We start from the raw sequence: 19,384 nt of genomic DNA on the forward strand, positions 1-19,384 counted from the left end.
TCTGACACCTTGAATGTTTTGGTTTGAAATCGCAAGGATAAATAGGATTGAGGATGACGCGGGAAGTGGCAGGTGTGCGATATTTCGGTGTTTTGTGATCCATAGGGTAATACAAGTCCTGTGTTTTAGTGTTTATAAAGGGTGTCCACGATAAAATTGCCACACACAAAATTGATTCGCAAAATTCGAGTTTTCATCCGATTGCCATCAAATTTTCAGGGATTGAGAAATAACTATTAAACTTCATTTTACCATTTTACTCGTATTTTATTTAAAATACCCACACCTTGGCCTTAGCCCCGGCCATAAGATTCTGCACAACCTGTGAATCAACCGTTTTTACATGTAAACCCATACTTTCTTCAGTTCCTCGACTGTCTTCACTACCTTAGGTCGTTTAAGAAGGTGCTGCTTCATAATCGCCCAGTACTTCTCGATGGGGCGGAGCTCCGGAGTGTTGGGAGGGTTGAACATTTTCGGCACGAAATTGATCTTATTGTCCGCATACCACTTCAGCACGTCCTTGGAGTAGTGGCATGAGGCCAAATCCGGCCAGAAGATTGTTGGGACGTTGTGGGCCTTTAGGAGAGGAAGCAGCCGCTTCTGGAGGCACTCTTTTATGTACACCTGTCCGTTCATCGTGTCCTGGGTCACGAAAGGTGCACTCCGCTTCCCGCACGTGCAGATGGCTTGCCAAACCAGGAATTTCTTCGCAAATTTGGACATCTTCTGAGTGCGGACATGCTCCGGAACGCTGAACTTATCCTTGGCCGTGAAAAACAGGTTGCCGGGGATCTGTTTGAAGTCGGCCTTCACATATGTTTCGCCGTCCATGATGCAGCATTCAACTTTCTTCAGCATGTTGAGGTACAACTTCCTGGCACGGGTTTTGGTGGACTTGTTCTGCTTCTCGTCGCGATTAGGGGCCTTTTGTACCTTGAACGTTCGAAGCCCAGCCTTAGTTTTGGCCTTCTGGACAAAACTTCGGCTTAGGTGCAGCTTCTTAGCCACATCCCTAACGGAGGCGTTCGGATTTCGGTTGAAGGCCCCAACTACGCGGTTGTGATTTTTGGTGTTGTACGGAATACTTTTTCCTTCACTTCTGGGCTTCCGATCGGTGGTCAACCGTTCCTCGAACCGCTTAATCACTCGCGACACCGTGGAATTCGCGATTCACAACGTTTTAGCGATGGAACGATGCGAGAGATCCTTGTTCTCGTGATGAATGCGCAAGATTTTATCACGCACGAGCTGTTCTTTCGACTCCATTTCCGCGAGTTTTGATCACAGGACTTTAAAACTTGCAGGATGTAAATAATGCACTATGAACTAAATCCACCCAAATTTTCATTAAATTCTACCCAACGGTTAAAAAGTTAGAGCAATTTCATAGTGTGGCAATTTCATCGTGGACACCCTTTAAAGCCCTCAAAGCACAGACAAACAGACGTAACTCTTCATTGCGTATCTTAGTTCACGCTTTTAACGGTTGATTTGAATATTATCAGTTCCGTGAACTACTCGCCGCAGCGCTGGCATCGGATCACTTTGACGTTTCTATACATTCTATAGAACTTTTATACAATATTGTTTGCGAGTTAGCGAGCAAGTTTGTTATCCGCGAGAAGCCTGAAAGATGTCGCTACTGAGGTCCTATGTTTTGAGATACTATGTTTTCAAGAAAAACTTTTTCAAAGAGTTACGTCTGTTTGTCTGTGCTCAAAGGCAGACCAGAAACCTAGCCTTTCGGCCGGAAAGAGTTGGAACCGGTGGGGAGTATTGTTGGAGACCGACTATACACAGCAAAAAAAAATGTAATATCGATCAATGTAATTCAAGCTGATGTATGAAATAATGATGTAATAGCAAAAACAGATACAATATTACATCAATGGATGTAATTTTGGTCGCAAAATCGATGTACATCGTACAACGTTATATTACACAACCGATGGATTGACCTGGTTGCAGCAGTTTGAATGTAATATTCAACAACTTTTTTTCTGTATAGAGGGTAATGAATAGACTGTTTTAGTTTGTTTTGTGTGAGTTGCAGCATTATTTGAATTAAGGGTACTAATAAGGTCTGATTAACTACCTCTTCCTCTTGAGTCCACTCTAGAACCTACATTTCGTATTTAGATCTATAAGTGAACTGCTGGTCTGAGTTTATCTGGTATATTCAATTAGAAGATGTTCCTGAACATACAGTCAAACAGCACGTAATATTCTGAACAACTGCAATGACAGTTGTCTAGCATTGCCTCCATTTTATTACAACAATCTAATGCCTTTGAGATTGTGCCGAAGGTATGTGCCGAAAATGTGCCGATGGATGTGCCCAAGCTGTGTAGAATATAATTCCGGCACAATGTGCTGAGTGACCTACCCCTTGATGCTACCAGTAAAATTTCTTAGTTGTTTGACTATTTTAACTATTTGCATTACATGCTATAAAACTGTTGCATAAATTCCCCGTTGAATGGCATATTGCATGACATATTAAACGTTATTTCTTTGGAGAAATAAGCGTATGAAAACACCCCCCATTTTTGTTTCAAGTATTATTTTCGAGTCCTACATCAAAAGGTTCAGATTAAGAACGGTCAGATTGCCGGGGCCACGGTTGACCTTCCCGTGATTTTTTTTTAAATCGTCATCACTTTCATAGCTCTGCTATTCTCCCACGTGAGCTACACACTTAGAAATTATTACCGACTTCGGTAATTTTTACCGAGCTTTCAACAACTGAACGTTCGGTAAAACTTTTACCCTGATTTTAAAAGCTATTTCACTAAATTTTAATTTCAAAACACTGTCAGCCTTGTTTCAATAATCTAGTCTTGCCATTACGGTGAAGTTTTCCTTTGCTTACAGCTTTAAAACTAATGAATTAAAATGCCTGATTTTTACCGAACAGTGAAATAGTATAAGTTCGGTAAAAATTGCCGAAGTCGGTAATTATTTCTAATATTATGTTCAGACTACAGAGTTATAACATAGAGGTAACTCTAAGACCACTGGGTCCCGAAGAAAATCATTATTATTTTTGGCTCACTCAGTACCAGAACAACGGTCCCAAGCAGTCCCAAGCTATTTCACTCACCCCTGCATGTTCTGCATGAATCCACACACCCCTGATGTTATCTGTCAAACTTTCATAGCGAATCAAAACAAACATAGTGTAGTAATAGAATTTCAACTAGAATAGGGTACGTTAATCGTTTGCTTGGGACCAATAGGCTACTAAAGTGGTGAGCCAATTTAAAATCGTTAGTTTCGTATTGATTGTGGTTTCTTTGTTGCAGTTATTTGACAACCGTTATAACATGTTATAACCAACAATCAATACGAAACTAACGATTTTAAATTGGCTCACCACTTTAGTAGCCTATTGGTCCCAAGCAAACGATTAACGTACCCTATTCTAGTTGAAATTCTATTACTACACTATGTTTGTTTTGATTCGCTATGAAAGTTTGACAGATAACATCAGGGGTGTGTGGATTCATGCAGAACATGCAGGGGTGAGTGAAATAGCTTGGGACTGCTTGGGACCGTTGTTCTGGTACTGAGTGAGCCAAAAATAATAATGATTTTCTTCGGGACCCAGTGGTCTTAGAGTTACCTCTATGTTATAACTGCTCAGTCTGGCGAGCGCTAAAGTGTGTAACTTTGATTCGCCAACTATTTTAACTGATCTCTTCACAGTCAGTCGTCCGTCACTGTGTTTATGGTGTGACCTACAGTAAAGTTCAATCAAAATCACCGAGAAAAAAATATAATTTTCCCGGCAGTCAATGCCCATTTGTATTCAAAATCCAAACCGATGATTTTCCACACCCGTCAGCCATTTGTTTTGAACGCTACAAGCGGTTTTTCGTTTAGCGTGTTGAATCTGTTGAGGTTTTACTCTCCCTCTCGCTTACTCTCTCCGTTAATCCGTTTAGCGGCAACAGCTTTTTCTCTTTTGATCTCCATTTTTTTACGTTTGTTTCACGATTTTTCTTCACCATCATTTAGTCCGTTTCATGAGCTCGCCGTTGGAAGACGTGTTAAACGCAGTCAGCGTCCGTTCGCTGTGTCCGTTTCGTTTTTTTTTCTTGTGTGTGCGCCCCTTATCCTAATCCGGTTGCGCGTCGGTTCTAACATCAAGTTTGGATTCAAATTACTTCGAAAAACATAATTTCGAGTGGTAACTTCAAGTGCAAAGTAGTGTTTTGTGTCGTGCGTGCGTGCAAAGGAGCGATTTTTTCGATTTTCAATCGGTCAGCACCTTTTTCGATCAGTCAGCAGCGCCGCAACAACGGCGGCAGGTGGTTTTGGAGTTAGTAGTTCTCGAGGATCGTGCCATCCCGTTCTGGTTCGATCGAACGCAAAGCAGCAGAGCATAGGAAGGAATGCAATGCAGCAGGAATGTGTGAGTGTGTGCGCTGCAATCATTAACAACCATCATTGCATCCCTGCTGGTCCCGAGTAAAAAAAACCTGGATGTTGGTTCGTTCTAGCGAGTGACTGCTGTTCGTTCCTTTTACCTGAAGAAGGATGTTGTTAGTGCTGGCGTTTGTGTGTGCGTGAGTTGGAAACAGCAGAGCAAAAAATAGAACAACGATTCTCACCTTCTGAAACTGTTGTGGGATTTTTGAAATCTAGGAAAATAAACGCATAATAGTATGCAGATTTTGTGATTCGTACGTAGATAATCGAAAATGATCGATTCGACTGCGAAATAAGAAAACCAGCAGTGCGCAAGTGAGTAATCAAAACAACGATTGCTATGACAACGGAATAATCAACAATCACAAAAAGGCAGAAGGCAGGTGTTTGGTGAAATGTCAACCGCCTTCGCTGACGATAATGAGTGGCTACAACACCAACAACAACAACAACAGCAGTCGTCGTCAGTTCACAAAAGCACCAGCAGTGGAGCGTTTTATCCGTGTGTGATTCGAGATAATGAGGTGAAGCAATGAGCCATTAGATGATATTGTTAAAAATTATCAAGAGTTTTGTGCGGTCACCGTAATTAAGTGCCGTGAGTTGAAAGAGATTTGTTTTCGGTTATTGGTGGTGAACGAACGGAGACGGCGAGACAGAGAGCAAGAGAGAGACAGGCGGTCACAATGAAGGTTACGGTTTGCTTTGGACCCGCACGGTTCGTGGTTCCGTGCCCACCGGGGACGACCGTGAGGAAACTGGAGCAGGAGGCGATTATTCGATACAAGAGAAAGGTGAGTCGTTATTTCTTAGAACTGAATTTTTGTCGGGCAATGTTTTTTTTTTTTTGTAAAACAGTAAATTTACTGGATCTGGAGCCGGAAAACATATTCAGGAGTCTGGCTCTTCGAAGCATATTGTAAATTTAAAATAGATTCAAACGGGATACAAGAGATCGTTCCTAGGGAGTTATAGGGTAATGACTCCATAAATCGACCAAAACAATGAAATCAAAATGATAAATCAATTAGTATGTTTCAAGGAAGTACAATAACTTTTAACATTTGTATGTTATGGTAGTAATTAAAAGTAATTTTGTATGGCTCCGCAAAGCTAACGCAATTGAGCATTGACAAATAAATGGATTTAAAAAAAATAGTTCTAAGTAAATCCTAAGAGTGAATTATATGCTTTTGTACAGGGTTTTACAGAGAATGCCTGGACTACTTGAAATTAGTTCTGCTACAACTGAACAACATATCTCGATTACTTTTTCGAAGGGACGTATCAGCTTTTGTAAACAATTGCAAACTTCTTCTTCTGCACATTTCAAGCTTATTGCTTATCGCATTTTAGCTTATTGCGTGCTTTCAAACAGTGTCCTAGATGCACTTCCTCAGTTATTAATTGAGAACTTTCAATGTCTGTACCATTTTTGCATTAGTATAATTGTGTGGAGAGTACAATCACACATATTATATGCCCAGGGAAGTCGAGAAATTTTCCAACCCGAAAAATTCATGGACCGAATCGAACCCAGCCATCTCCAGCATGGTCTTGCTTTGTAGCTGCGCCTTTACCGACTGAGCTGAGGGAGAGAGAGTTATGAAATTTTGAGCTGCTTGTATTTTTATCCGAGATCTGATTGTCTAAAAAATCCGGAGCAAAGTGTGATTAGAGCGAAACTAGCCAAATGTAAACAAATAGAGGAAACCCGAGCAAGTTTGCACGTAATAATTTAATATTTAATATAAGGTGCCGCAATATTTATCCAATGCAATTAAATTAATGATCGTAAAATTGATCCATTAAATGAAATCCGTGTTAAATTTTCATTACAATTCAAACAGTAGCGTCGCGTAACCTCACTTGTTACCTGTTCAACAACTTTGAAAACGTTTTTAAATAATGATGAACATTTCAAAAGGTCCTATCCGCATTTATCAATTCTCTTCATCGACTTTCTCTTTCGTCAATAACTCAGCTACAACAACATTCCCTGTTGTATTTGACGTTTTGGACGCTAGATAAGAACCTCCTTTATCGAACTATGTGGTAGAATTAGCGCGAAATTTGTTTACATAGCAGTGGTTATGAAAAGAGAAAGTCGATGAAGAGAATCGATCAAAGCAGATAGGACCATTTGAAATGTTCATCGAGAATTGGCGATTTAGAGTGGAGATGTAGTTGAAGTTTGTGGATCTGCTGGATGCTATCAAGAAGGATCCACCGGCGATAGCAGCTGTATTGACGAAATTCCAGGAGAAGAATAGAAAAAAAAACTGCGTACCTGCTGATCTCTTTCATCCCTGACGATTTGCTGGATCTCGTGGGACAAGGAAACATCGAAGGATATTTGGAAAAACTTAGAAACCGTATGCGCAAAGAAGTCCGTTTCATCCAAACTCTGGTCAGGAAGCAACTTGTGAAGCTGAAGATGGTTGAAGGTTCGTCGATGAGAAATCACCTGATGACTTTCGACGACTTGGTACGACCACTAAAGTTCGCCGGAGCGAAGGTAGAGGAAAATGTTGTAGTACCTCAGCTCTTTATGACTCTTCCTGAGTCGTTCGATCCCTTCGTTACCACCCTGGAAAATCTTGGAGAAAAAAACCTAAAACTGGATGTTGTTCTTGCGCATGAAAAGTTCACAGGGAAGTGCAATCGTTGCCATGAATAGGAACGCAAGGCAAAGGATAAAGGCGGTAGCTAATGCTGCTTGTGGCGGTAAGGCGGTGGCCTTCATGACTGGAAGGAGTTTCACCAAGAAAGATGAAGACGTAGTATCGTTCAAGTTAGACTCTGGGGCTACGGATCTTCTAGTCAACGTGAACGACTGTTTTGCTCAACTCAAGAAATTCCGTAATCATCAACGTGGCGAAAGACAATCAATCTCTTATTTCTTGGCATCAAGGTACTATTACGGGCGTTAACAAGGAAGGTGTTCAAGTAAGTCTCAAGGATGTTCTGTACGTGCCCGACCTTCGAGCGAATTTGTTATCCGTGAAGAAGATGGCGAAAGCAAAGCTTAACGTTACCTTCAAGAAATTGGAAGCTACGGTCCAGCGCCGTAATGAACTGATAGGAAGATGTGCAATGCGAGGTGATTTTTCGAGCTCGATTTGCTAACGAATAGTGCGGCGGTCAACATGTGTGGAACTGTGAGCGATAATCCATGGCATCGTCGTTTTGGTCATTTGGGAAGCAAGAACCTGCAGGCACTCGGGAAGCATAACATGGTAACAGGAATTCCAGAAGGACCAGGTATATTGGATTTTTCTGATGTTTGTGCTCTCGGAAAGCACTGCCGAGATCCACTCACGGGCTTGCTTCAATACCTTTTGAACGAATTCACTCCGATGTGTGTGGTCCCACCACACTGATCGCTTGGAATGGTTCTACGATTCTACGCACTTTGGCACTTTGCCTTAACCTCAATCTACCTGTGCACCAACTTCCAAAATATACACAATTATCAAAATATTGCTTCCAATGGATAGATTTCGAGTAAACTTGAAGATTAAGAGTATTTTTCAACCGATTCGAGTATGAATATGGTAATAAATCTGGTTTTGAAAGTTGGTGCACAGGTAAAAAGTGAGGTTACGCGACGCCACCGATCCTTTCAAAAAGAAGTCCGAGGCGTTCCAAAAATTTCGAGATTAAAGGGTGTCCCACATCAAATTGAATCACGGAAAAAACGCTGTAGAAAATTACCGATTGTGTATTTTCTCTTGAAAATTTTGGTAGAAGTAGTTTAGAGTGTATTGTTTACACTGTATTTTTATCGCTGTCAGTTTTTCGAAAGTCGAAAAAAATGGCTCACCTGAAAAGCAACATCGCGAATTGATTTTGCGCAAGCACCTGGAAAATCCTCAACTCTCTCATGGGGACATCGGAAAACAACTCGGAATCGTGCAGTCAACGGTGAGTCGTGTGATTAAACGTTACTACGAATCTCCGAGCATCGAACGGAAGGAGAAATGCGGATATTCTATTAGTGATCAGGATCACAAGCGTGTCGTGAAAGCGGTTAAGCGGAATCCCAATGCTTCGGTCAGGGATGTTGCCAAAAAGTTGAATCTGCCCAAGTCTTTCGTTCAGAAAGCCAAGGACCGGGAGGGACTGCATACGTACAAAGTGCAGAAGGCTCCAAATCGTGACGAACGGCAAAATACGGTGGGAAAGTCACGGGCCCGGAAACTGTAAACCCAGATGCTGACGAAGCCTTATTGTCTCGTCATGGATGATGAGACTTACGTCAATGCGGACTTCCCGCCCAGCACAAGTTTGATGTTCCGGAGGAAGTAATGAAGCAGAAACTTTCAAAGTTTGCCAAGAAATACATGATCAAGCAAGCGATCAGCAAGCGAGCATATGGCAAACGGAGTGCGCCGTTCGTGACTACCGGGACTGTAAACGGGGAGATCTACCTCAAGGAGTGTCTACAGAAGCGTCTGCTTCGTCTGTTGAAGCAACATGAGGGCTCTACGATCTTCTGACCGGATCTAGCTTCTTGCCACTATTCAAACGTTGTCCTAAAGTGGTACGAAGCCACCGGGTCACTTTCATACCCAAGGACATGAACCCCCCCCCCCCCCCCCCCCAACGCATTGGAACTAAGGTCCATCGACAAATACTGGGCTATTATGAAGCAGGCACTACGGAAGCATCCCTAGGAGGTCAAATCTGAGGAAGACATGAAGAAAAAGTGGGTTTCCGTACAGAAGAAGCTGCAGCCAGATGTTGTACGGAACCTAATGAGTGGAGTTAAGCGTAAGGTGCGCGCGTACGGTTATGGTATTGCCAAAAGCATACTAATGGGTTATATTTTATTGTTTGAAAGTTTGAAAAGGATCGGTCAACTAGGTAATTTTCTACAGAGTTTTTTTTTTCCGTGATGCAATTTGATGTGGGACACCCTTTACGAAGCGATGCCATCTGTTGCACTGAGCCATTCAATATCAAGACTGACCGTTGACCAAGGACGGGAGTACTGCTCCAAAGACCAGCGAGAATTCTACGTTTCCAAGGGAATCCAGATCGAGCCAACTGCAGTGTACACACCACAGCAAAACGGGGTGTCCGAACGGTTCAATCGGACGATTGTCGAGAAGGTTCGAAGCTCCGAAGACTCTTTGGAACGAAGCAGTTCTAGCGGCGGGTTACTTGACTAATAGAAGTCCAACCAATGCTTTACCCTGCCGTAAAACTCCTGCAGAGATGTGGACTGGTCACAAACCAGATTTGAGCAAACTACGTGTGTTTGGCTGCAAAGCATTCGCTTGGGTGTTCATAGAACAGAGAAGGAAGTTGCATCCAAAAAGAAATTGGATATTCACCGAACGCCTACCGTTTGAGGAACAAAGAAAAGAAGGAGTTATTTCTGGCTAGAGATGTTAAATTTGACGAAAGCTGTTTTCCATTAGCTATTGAAGCTTGCGACGAATCTCCTCCGTTTGATTTCCAAGCTCAAGTCGAAGGTGAAGAAGCGAGACCTTCTGAACAATTCTTGCGTCACTTTTCAAATAGATCAATGTAACATATCCACCATTTAGAGAAAATCGAAGTTCGACAGATTATTATTTTAACTGTTTAGAAACACTACATTTTGCAATACTATTTTTAATGTAGTCAGTGGATAGAAACGTTGAAAATTCAGTAGAAACGGTAAAATCACAATTTTACTTTGAATTCCATGCTACAATATAGAAAAAAAAACCACATAGGACGTTTTGACTAATCAAGTTGTACGTCGGACATGTTACATTGAACGATTTTTCTCAATGACATAATCAACGAGTGTTAAATTGGACGTTTTATTCGTTTTGATTCCCTTTCACAGACTTCAGAGTAAAGTACCTAACTTTAGATTGCCTAACTTTAGAAAATGAGCACGAATTATGTTAGGCAGTCCGAATGACCGAAGTAATAATCATGTACCCATCATTTCAAACTGTACATTGGTAAATTTTTGATCTATGATTATCTTAAATAAATGAAAGTAAAGTAGATACTAAAAATAATGAATGCTCGACCAATTCCGATGGACCGATGATTGGAGATGAGACCGAGCGTTTGATATTCCTGGAGTGTACAAGCACATTGCTGGACGTACTGATGAAGACCTTTGGAAGAGGGCAATCGAAGGAGAACTGAAGTCACTAGCAGACAATCGTGTATGGCGTGTGGTTCCTATGAAGTCGAAATGGGGGTTCCAAATCAAGCAAGATGAAAATAGAGAACCAGTGCGATACAAGGTTCGTTTGATTGCCAAGGGTTTCCTGCAGAAGGCCGGTGTCGATTTCGGTGAAATCTATTTCCCATACGCGCAGTTCTAGCTTTAGCAGTCCATCGAAAGATGTTTTTACACCAACTAGATGTGAAGACCGTTTTCTTCTATGGTCATTTAGGAGAAGACATTTACTGAAGGAGTAACTACACCATCAAATTGTGTTTGCAAGCTGGAGAGATCGCTATATGGACTCAAGCAAAGCCCCCGTTGTTGGAATAACAAACTGAATGAGCGTCTCCTGAATTTCGGCTTCACTCGTTTTCGTCATGACTACAGTCTGTACACCAGGACTGACGATTGAGGGGGGATTTACATCAACATCTATGTCGATGACTTGCGATCGGTTGGAACTAGGGAAGCAAATCAAACTTTCTTTATCGAAGAAACTGCAGATGACAGACTGTGGCACCGTAAATCACTTCCTAGGAATCATGATATGCTATGATCAAAACGCTTGTAGTATGTCATTCAATCAAGAAGTTGCCATGGATCGTGTTTTGGAAAAGTTCTCCCTGTACAAACTGAGAGTGCTGTTATCCATCCGTACCGTGAATTGCTGGGAAGCCTTATGTACACAATGCTGTGTGTTCGACCTGATATATGCTATGCTGTTGGATATTTAGGGCGTTTCCAAAGTCAACCAGGCGAAAATCACTGGCAAGCACTGAAGAGACTGGTCAGGTATTTGAAGGGTTCGAAGAATTTAAAGATTCACTACAAGCATTTCACCGAACCTTTGATCGGATACGCTGACGTCGAATGGGAATCGGATGCTGAAGATATAAAATCCGTGAGCGGCTTCGTGTTCAAGGTAATACCGTATCCTGGGCAACACTTCGAAGTCGTAGCACTGCAGGAACTTTGCTGGACGGGACAAAAGGTATGGAAAAGTGGGCATCGAGTGGCTTATTTCTACCAGAGCTGCGGCACCGGCTTTGAAGTGCTGGGTAAGATGCGCCATGATTGGTTGGCAGCCGATCAACGCGAGGATGTGCAAGTTGAGGTTTAAGGACCGTTTCTTCAACTACAGCATCATCAACGTGCACTGCCCACACGAAGGGAGACCCGACGACGAGAAAGAAGCGTTCTATGCGCAGCTGGAGCAGGTGTACGGCGGCTGTTCGCAACGGGACGTCAAAATCGTCATCGGCGACGTGAACTTTGCAGCATGGTAGTTCGAAGTACCTTTTTCCCCCGCAATGATATCCACAAAGCCACCTGGAGATCACCTGACCACAACACAGAAAACCAAATCGATCACGTTTTAATCGACGGGAAATTCTTCTCCGACATTATCAACATCCGCATGTACCGCAGTGCGAACATAGATTCGGACCACTACCTAGTTGCAGTATGCATGCGCTCAAAACTCTCGACGGGGCATAAAACCCGTCGAAGTCGGACGCCCCGACTCAACAATGAGCAATTACGGGACGCCGGAGTTGCCCAGGACTACGCGCAGCAGTTGGAAGTTGCACTACCCACTGAAGAGCAACTTGGCGCATCTAATCTTGAAGATGGCTGGAGGGACATCCGTTGCGCCATAGGTAGTACTGCTGCAGCGGCACTAGGTACTGCGATCTCGGACCGAAGGAATGACTGGTTTGACGGCGAATGCAAACTGTTTGTAGAGGAGACGAATGCAGCACGGGCGAGAATGCTGCAACACCGCACGAGATTGAATGTGGAGCGATACAGACAAGCGCGGAACAGACAAAACTCGGTTTTCCGAAGGAAGAAGCGTCAGCAGGAAGACCAAAATCGCGAGGCGATGGAAAATCTGTACCGCGTAAACGACGCACAGAAGTTCTACGAGAAGCTAAATAGTTCGCACAAAGGCTACGTGCCGCAAGCCGATATGTGCAAGGACTTGGACGGTAACCTTCTCACGAACGAGTGTGAGGTGATTGAGAGGTGGAAGCAGTACTATGACGAGCACCTCAACGGTGATGCAGCAGAAAACGAAGGTGGCACGGCAACAGACCTTGGAGCACGTGCAGAAGACGAAAGGCTACCGGCCCCTGATCTTCAAGAAGTTGAGGAGGGGATCGGTCGGCTGAAGAACAACAAAGCAACTGGTGTAGATCACCTAGTGAGCTATTAAAATACGGAGAAGGAGATATTACCAGCGGAGTGGTGTCGTTTGCCCAATCGAAAAAAAGGGCGAAAAGTTGGATTGCTGCAACTACCGCGCGATCCCACTGCTGAGTGCCGCCTACAAGGTACTCTCCCAAATTCTATGATTCCGCCTGTCACCATTTGCAAGAGAGTTCGTGGGGATTCATGGGTGCCCGCGCTACCACGGACCAAATTTTCGTGATTCGGCAGGTGCTGCAGAAATGCCGCGAATACAACGTGCCCACACATCATCAATCATTCAAATCCGCATACGACACAATCGATCGAGATCAGCTATGACAGATTATGCACGAGTACGGATTTTCGGATAAACTGACACGATTAGTCAAGGTGACGATGGATCGAGTGATGTGCGTTGTTCAAGCATCGAGGACACTCTCGAGTCCCTTTGAATCTCGAAGGAGGTTACGGCAAGGTGATGGACTTTCGTATCTGCTATTCAACATCGCGTTAGAAGGTGTGATCAGAGAAGTTGGGATAGACACGAGTGGCACGATCTTCAGAAAGTCCATCCAGCTTCTTGGCTTCGACGATGACATCGACATCATGGCACGGAACTTTGAGACGATGGCGGAAACGTACATCAGACTGAAGACTGAAGCTAGGCGGATTGGACATGCCATCAACGCATCAAAGACAAAATACATGAAAGGACGAGGTTCTAGGGAAGACAGTGTTAGCCTCCCACCCCAAGTTCAGATTGACGGTGACGAAATCGAGGTGGTCGATGAGTTCATGTATTTGGGCTCACTGGTGATCGCCGAAAATGACACCAGCAAAGAAATTCAAAGACGCATTATGGCAGGGAATCGTGCCTACTTTGGACTCCGGAGGACGCTCTGGTTAAATAAAATTCGCGGCCGCACGAAGTTGATTGTCTACAAGACGCAGATTAGACCGGTGGTCCTCTTCGGCCACGAGACCTGGACTATGCTCGTGAAGGACCGAAAACGGTGTTTTCGAACGGAAGGTGTTGCGTACCATCTACGGTGGAGTGCAGATGGATGACAGAACGTGGAGGAGGCGAATAAACCACAAATTGCACCAGCTGCTGGGAGAACCATCCATCGTCCACATTGCAACAATTGGGCAACTACGGTGGGCTGGGCACGTCTTAAGAATGCCGCACGACGACCCAGTGAAAATGGTTCTAGAAAGCGACCCAACAGGAACAAGAAGAAGAGGCGTGCAGCGGGTAAGGTGGATCGACCAAGTAGAAGGCGATCTGCGGACCCTTCGCAGACTCGTGGCTGGCCATGGATCGAGTAGAGGGGAGACGACTTCTTCGGACAGCAGAGGATAACAAGGCCTTAGCCTGATTGGTAAGGTAAGTGTACTGGGCGAGCCGAAAGCAACAAACCGTTGCATTATCATCATGTGAGGCTGAGTATGCTGCTTCAAACTTGGCTGCTTCCGAAGGCTTATGGCTAAAAGGAATCCTCGATGACCTGAAGCAAATCCAACCTGATGAAGCCTTCAAGATATTTGAAGATAATCGACGTCAAACACCATTGAGAGACCATGTTGCACAAGAAAGACTCAAGATTGAAACAATCGTCTTCGAGAAGTAAGGAACCTTCTAGCAGTAACCGATTCAGGGGGATGTTGGAATAATCGGCATCCCAGTAAGCGACTGACCAACTTAGCAACAGAAGTTTTCCTAAATAAACAAACTATGTTAAATTTTCATTTCAGTTAAAACTCTGCATCAAGCTAGTTGAATATACTTGTTAACCCTGCGTTATCATTCTACAAATATCAAACATTTTCCCTTGAAAATTCATATTTTTTTATAATTTCGCCCGTAAATGCGGAATGTTAAGAAAACGCCCTCATTAAATCGCCCCAAAAATGTATGACAACAACAATATCGCCCAATACTATGCGCCTTGTTTTGATTTCCTTTAAAATGTTACCCTTATCTTTCCGCCGTGTTTACGTTTCAGTTAAATATGAGCCTTTTACTATTTCAAGAACAACAATTAAAAACGCCTCAACTCCATTTTGTAAACAAACCTTGTAAGGCCAACTCTAGACTAACATTTGAAAAGGGCGTAACTCCAAAATGTAAACAAACCATATTTTCCCACATATAGAGAGAACAGTTCACAAACTACTCGACAAACACGCAAAAGTAGAAGAAAATATCACTTCAAATCATCAAAGACGTTTCTTCTTATATGGCGTATTTCCAACTTTCAACTCGATGATGCAACTGGTTGTTCACGTGTAAACAACGAACAAAAAGAAGATCAAACAATCTCCGGGCGTAATTCCACTCTCAGAAAATTTGTGAACGAATAACCAAGGCGGAACAACAAACAAAAATCCCGAGAGTGTATTTCCACGGCTTATCACCAGTGTTGGCAGTTCAAGGGATGGAAGATCCGTAAGAAATTATTAGGGCGTATGATGTTGTATTCTCAATTTCACGACAAAGAAAACTTTTTTTGAGTTTTTAGTGATGCATGATGATAGATTACACTATGAACTATATGTCAAGCTTATAAAATCATCCAGAAAATGAAAAGTCGTGAAATAGGATTAATTTTAGGTCATCAAAATTCGGAAGCGATTTTCTCGATATGGTAATATTGGAGTTACGCCCTTTTCAAATGTCAGTCTACAACTGACACCTACATTCGCAAACCTAAAACACAATCGGGTAGAAGAGAATTTCTCCTACCTGTTCATTTGGTTGGTTTGCGTTGGTGGACTTCGGTTCTCGGCCTTTTCAATTGTTGGTCTTGATTTTCGCTTTTGTTGGTAAACAACATTGGTTTCGAAAATTGCGCCCTGTACGATCGTAAATAAAGCGAAGCCTCCGTATCTTTCAACCACAAATTGAAGCACAGGACGGAATTATCTTAAGAGCCTACTCACAATAGAGATAAATCCACCGACTGAATGACTGGGGGAAAGATTCATGGCCCAAAAAGGTCAGATGTGTTTTATCTATTCCCTTTTGGTGCTCATTAAGGAAAGCTTCGGTGTAACGTTGACTTCGAGGAGCCCCTGCTAACAGGTAGAAGCGAAGAGTAATAAACGAACGTGTAGACACTTTCCAGCTGTAGTCCAGCATCTTAGAACGAGGAGTGGGCTGTAGGCTCACCTTCTGACATTTTGCCCAATATACATACGTAGTTCACAATCATCCATCAGTGTAGAGTGCGTGGCATCTTTCATTTGCGTTTATACGACTTAATAGGCTTTACTCACTCGGCAGTGCTACGTATTTCGAAAACGAGCAAGTCAGCAGGTGAAACTGACGCCACATTAACAACAAGAAAGACAAAGCAACAATCCTCTCAAGAAGCCTTAGAAGAGGTAAGAACCATCGAAAATTACCCCCCTCACCGTCGTCCTACCGCCCAACAGCGACTCTCGAAAAGAACTACGCACTTGTTTTAGCCCAATAAATTTTCCGCTCCCTTCCTACGCACCTTTTCATCGTGGGCTTTCTTCTAACTGCATCCCTCGAAAAGATTCCGCCTTCTAATGCTTCTATGTTTGTGTGAGTGTCCGTTTCGATCGATTCGATAAGGTAGGCTCGATTCAGTTTTGGAGTTTTCGGTTTGTGATGAATTGCATCCTGTGCCCCTTTTCTGGTGCATCGTCACGGAACGCTAGACTCCCTCGCCCTCCCATAGCCAAGAGTCTCGGACTGACTGGACGGACGGCCTCTCCTGATTTGAGGTTCTGATTCTTTGTTCTACAACGGCTCGGCCGGAGGAAATGATATAATTAGACCCAACCCTGACGCGTGGAGTAAGTAGGTACTGCAGCAGGGGTAATCAAAGTGACACGTTCGTTGGATTCCCGGAAAGCGCGCAAGGGAAAACGATATCGAGAGTGTTTAGCGGCGGCAGAGAGGGTTCTTGAAACTGCGCGACGGACCGGAAGAGGATCATTATTAACGAGTTATGGTCTCCGCCCGTGGACAGAACTAGAATAGAGCGAACGAACGGTTTCAACGGTGAACAAAAGGGACGAGATTCCTCGAACACACAGCAAGGCCTTTAAATCGCCTTGAAGAGGAGACGGAGACGACCAAGATGATCATGATGATGATGATGATGACGTGCTCTGCTTGGTTATTTTTTATTTTTGCAATGGGCGCGACCTCATCTTGTACCGGGAACCGGTTTTTGGAAGATGCTGTTTTCGCCTATTCATGCACTCCACACTCAATCCGGAGTTGAAGCCAGGGTAGACGAAGAAGCAGCAGATGATGATAGGGGTCTCTCGCTCTGTTGTTATTGTACGTTTTTGGTTTCGGACTATTTGTTTTCTGTGCGCACAATCGCCCCAAACACCGCAGGAAAGAAATATTTGGGCTCTTCTTCGCCGCACCCTGGCTTTGGGTCCCGGGGTATAAACGTTGAGTCAGGCCTGGTGTTTGTGTGTGTGTCTGCATTTACATCATCACCAGCAACAACAAAAACAAATAGCGGCACATCGCTGTTGGTTCGGAGCAGATTCTCTCGAGCGGTCGTTGGTCTGTGCGGTGCGAGCGACAACTCCTCGTCACATATATTATGGGCCCCCAATGGAGGAGACGAGTCGCTCCGCGAGCAAGCTCCGTCTCAGTCACCATGTACCTCGACTGTAGAGGTAGTATTGCGAGATGGACGACTCTGGTTGATGATGGAGCCTTCGCTGTGTGTGACTGACTCCGGCTCTATGCGGGAATTTCAAGGTTGAACGGTGGTCGGAGGTCGATCGCATCGAATCACATCGCATCGTGCCTAGTAGTACTTAGGTGACGTCGTCCCCGTCGCATCATTATCGCATCGCTGGCTGAGGTTCCACAGTGAATGGGTTCCGTTGCTTTGTTCCATTCCTCGTGCTGTCTGCTGCTGGTGATCAGGAAATTGTTTCTATTTTTGAAATAGAATACGGTCAATTCAACGGTTGAACTAGGTTTCACGCGATTTTATGGAAATTATTGCAGCCACTGTCACATGAAATGGCAAAACCGTTCATAGTAGAAGAATGTGCAGTAAGATGGCTAGATTGATTTACTTTTGCTGCACTGAACCGTACTGATCTTCAGGACTTTTTCTTGCATCTGAGTACTGTAATGTGGTCATCGGAAGGTTTTAAAAATAATTTTGTAATTTTTAGCTTAATGTTTGAAGAAAGTTGGTTTCCCCTGCCTCTAGAAAATCATCTCGGGATGGTTTTATACAAAAATATTCATACTAGAAAATCTCGCTTATTCGCTACAATCCATTGTATGGACTACCATTACATTTGTTGTAAGAAACATATGCAGAGGATGTAAGAAATTCAACCTTACATTTTTTATTAAGAGCCATTATCTTTGCGTGTATAAATGAATGTTTCAATTTAATCCGGTGTGTCCGTCTTACCTCAAATACCTCTACGTGCTAATTGGTTTGTTTTTGGTAACATGGTTCTAATTTGGCAGTTGATTGATTTTTTTCAGACTACTTTTAGGTCAAGGGCAAACGAATTCGAGTAAGTTTGGTAGATATCTATGCTAGTAGCCTTATATATAAAAAAAATAAGTTCAGATTACACAAATGGGGAAACCATATCGACCTCAAATAAATGATCGAGCTATGCAAAATATTATGAAAACAAGAATGTTTCAGACCCGCTTTTAAAACCCTACGTGTTCACCACCAAATTTCAATGCAGCTGTTTTTACAGCTTAGTGTTTCTAGAACAAATCGGATTTATCATCAAACTACCCCCAAATCCTGCTCAAGATCACCGAATCAAGTTTCGTCAACTCATCCCTGAATGGTACCTCAAGACCAAGATATTCATGTATATGTGGCACAGTACTCACGGTCCGCTAGTGTGAATGAGTTATTTGCCGTTAATGTTCATGAGATACGGGTGGATTTGGAATTTGGACCTGTTTCATTCGACCGGAAGATGTATGCTTCTTCTTCTTCTTCTTTTTCGCATTTCAAGCTTATTGCTTATCGCATATTAGCTTATTGCGTGCTTTAAACTTAGTGTTCTAATCCTTTTCTTAATTGAAAGCTTTCGATGTCTGTACCATTTTTGCATTAGTATAATTTTTTGGCAAGTACAATCATACTCTATGTTCTGGCAAATGTCATTTTTAATGAAAGATAGATCGCGATATTTACAGAGATATTTCTGTCACTATCATCGGATGAGAAAACGATGATAGAGATTGTCTTCAAAATCTCATCGAATTTTTTCTCATGACAGAACGTGATAGTGTTGTGATCATTGTAATTACTAGCTCATTTATTGCTATTAATGTTACTTGTACCGAGGAAATCTTAATAATATATTCACTCTACCGATTACATACTGTTGCTTGCCTAAATTCGCCTAAATCTGTTGTCAATTTGATGTCAAAACGTGAATTATTCTCATGAGTTACTTAATCATTGGAAAATGACAAGAAAGCTAATGATAGGTAGTTTCGTCTCGTGATAGTGAGAAGACCTGTTTTCTCATTGTCAAATGACAGTCGTGATATTTACCAGCTCAACCCGAAAA

The 19,384-nt window shown here is 43.0% G+C and overlaps 1 protein-coding gene across 1 annotated transcript in view; it reads left to right on the plus strand.

Moving 5' to 3' along the window:
* The first annotated feature begins 4,864 nt into the window (after positions 1-4,864).
* Positions 4,865-19,384, plus strand: part of baz (bazooka) — a 235,813-nt gene continuing 221,293 nt past the window's right edge. Inside the window, exon 1 of the mRNA XM_065221321.1 lies at positions 4,865-5,231. Within this exon, the coding sequence (XP_065077393.1) occupies positions 5,124-5,231 (108 nt within the window). The 5' untranslated portion in view covers positions 4,865-5,123. The remainder of the gene's footprint in view (positions 5,232-19,384) is intronic.

The sequence above is a fragment of the Ochlerotatus camptorhynchus genome, unplaced genomic scaffold (assembly GCF_037179485.1).
Source record: "Ochlerotatus camptorhynchus isolate MF236.1 unplaced genomic scaffold, CSIRO-AGI_Acam_v1.1 ptg000141l, whole genome shotgun sequence".
Taxonomy (NCBI): domain Eukaryota; kingdom Metazoa; phylum Arthropoda; class Insecta; order Diptera; family Culicidae; genus Ochlerotatus; species Ochlerotatus camptorhynchus.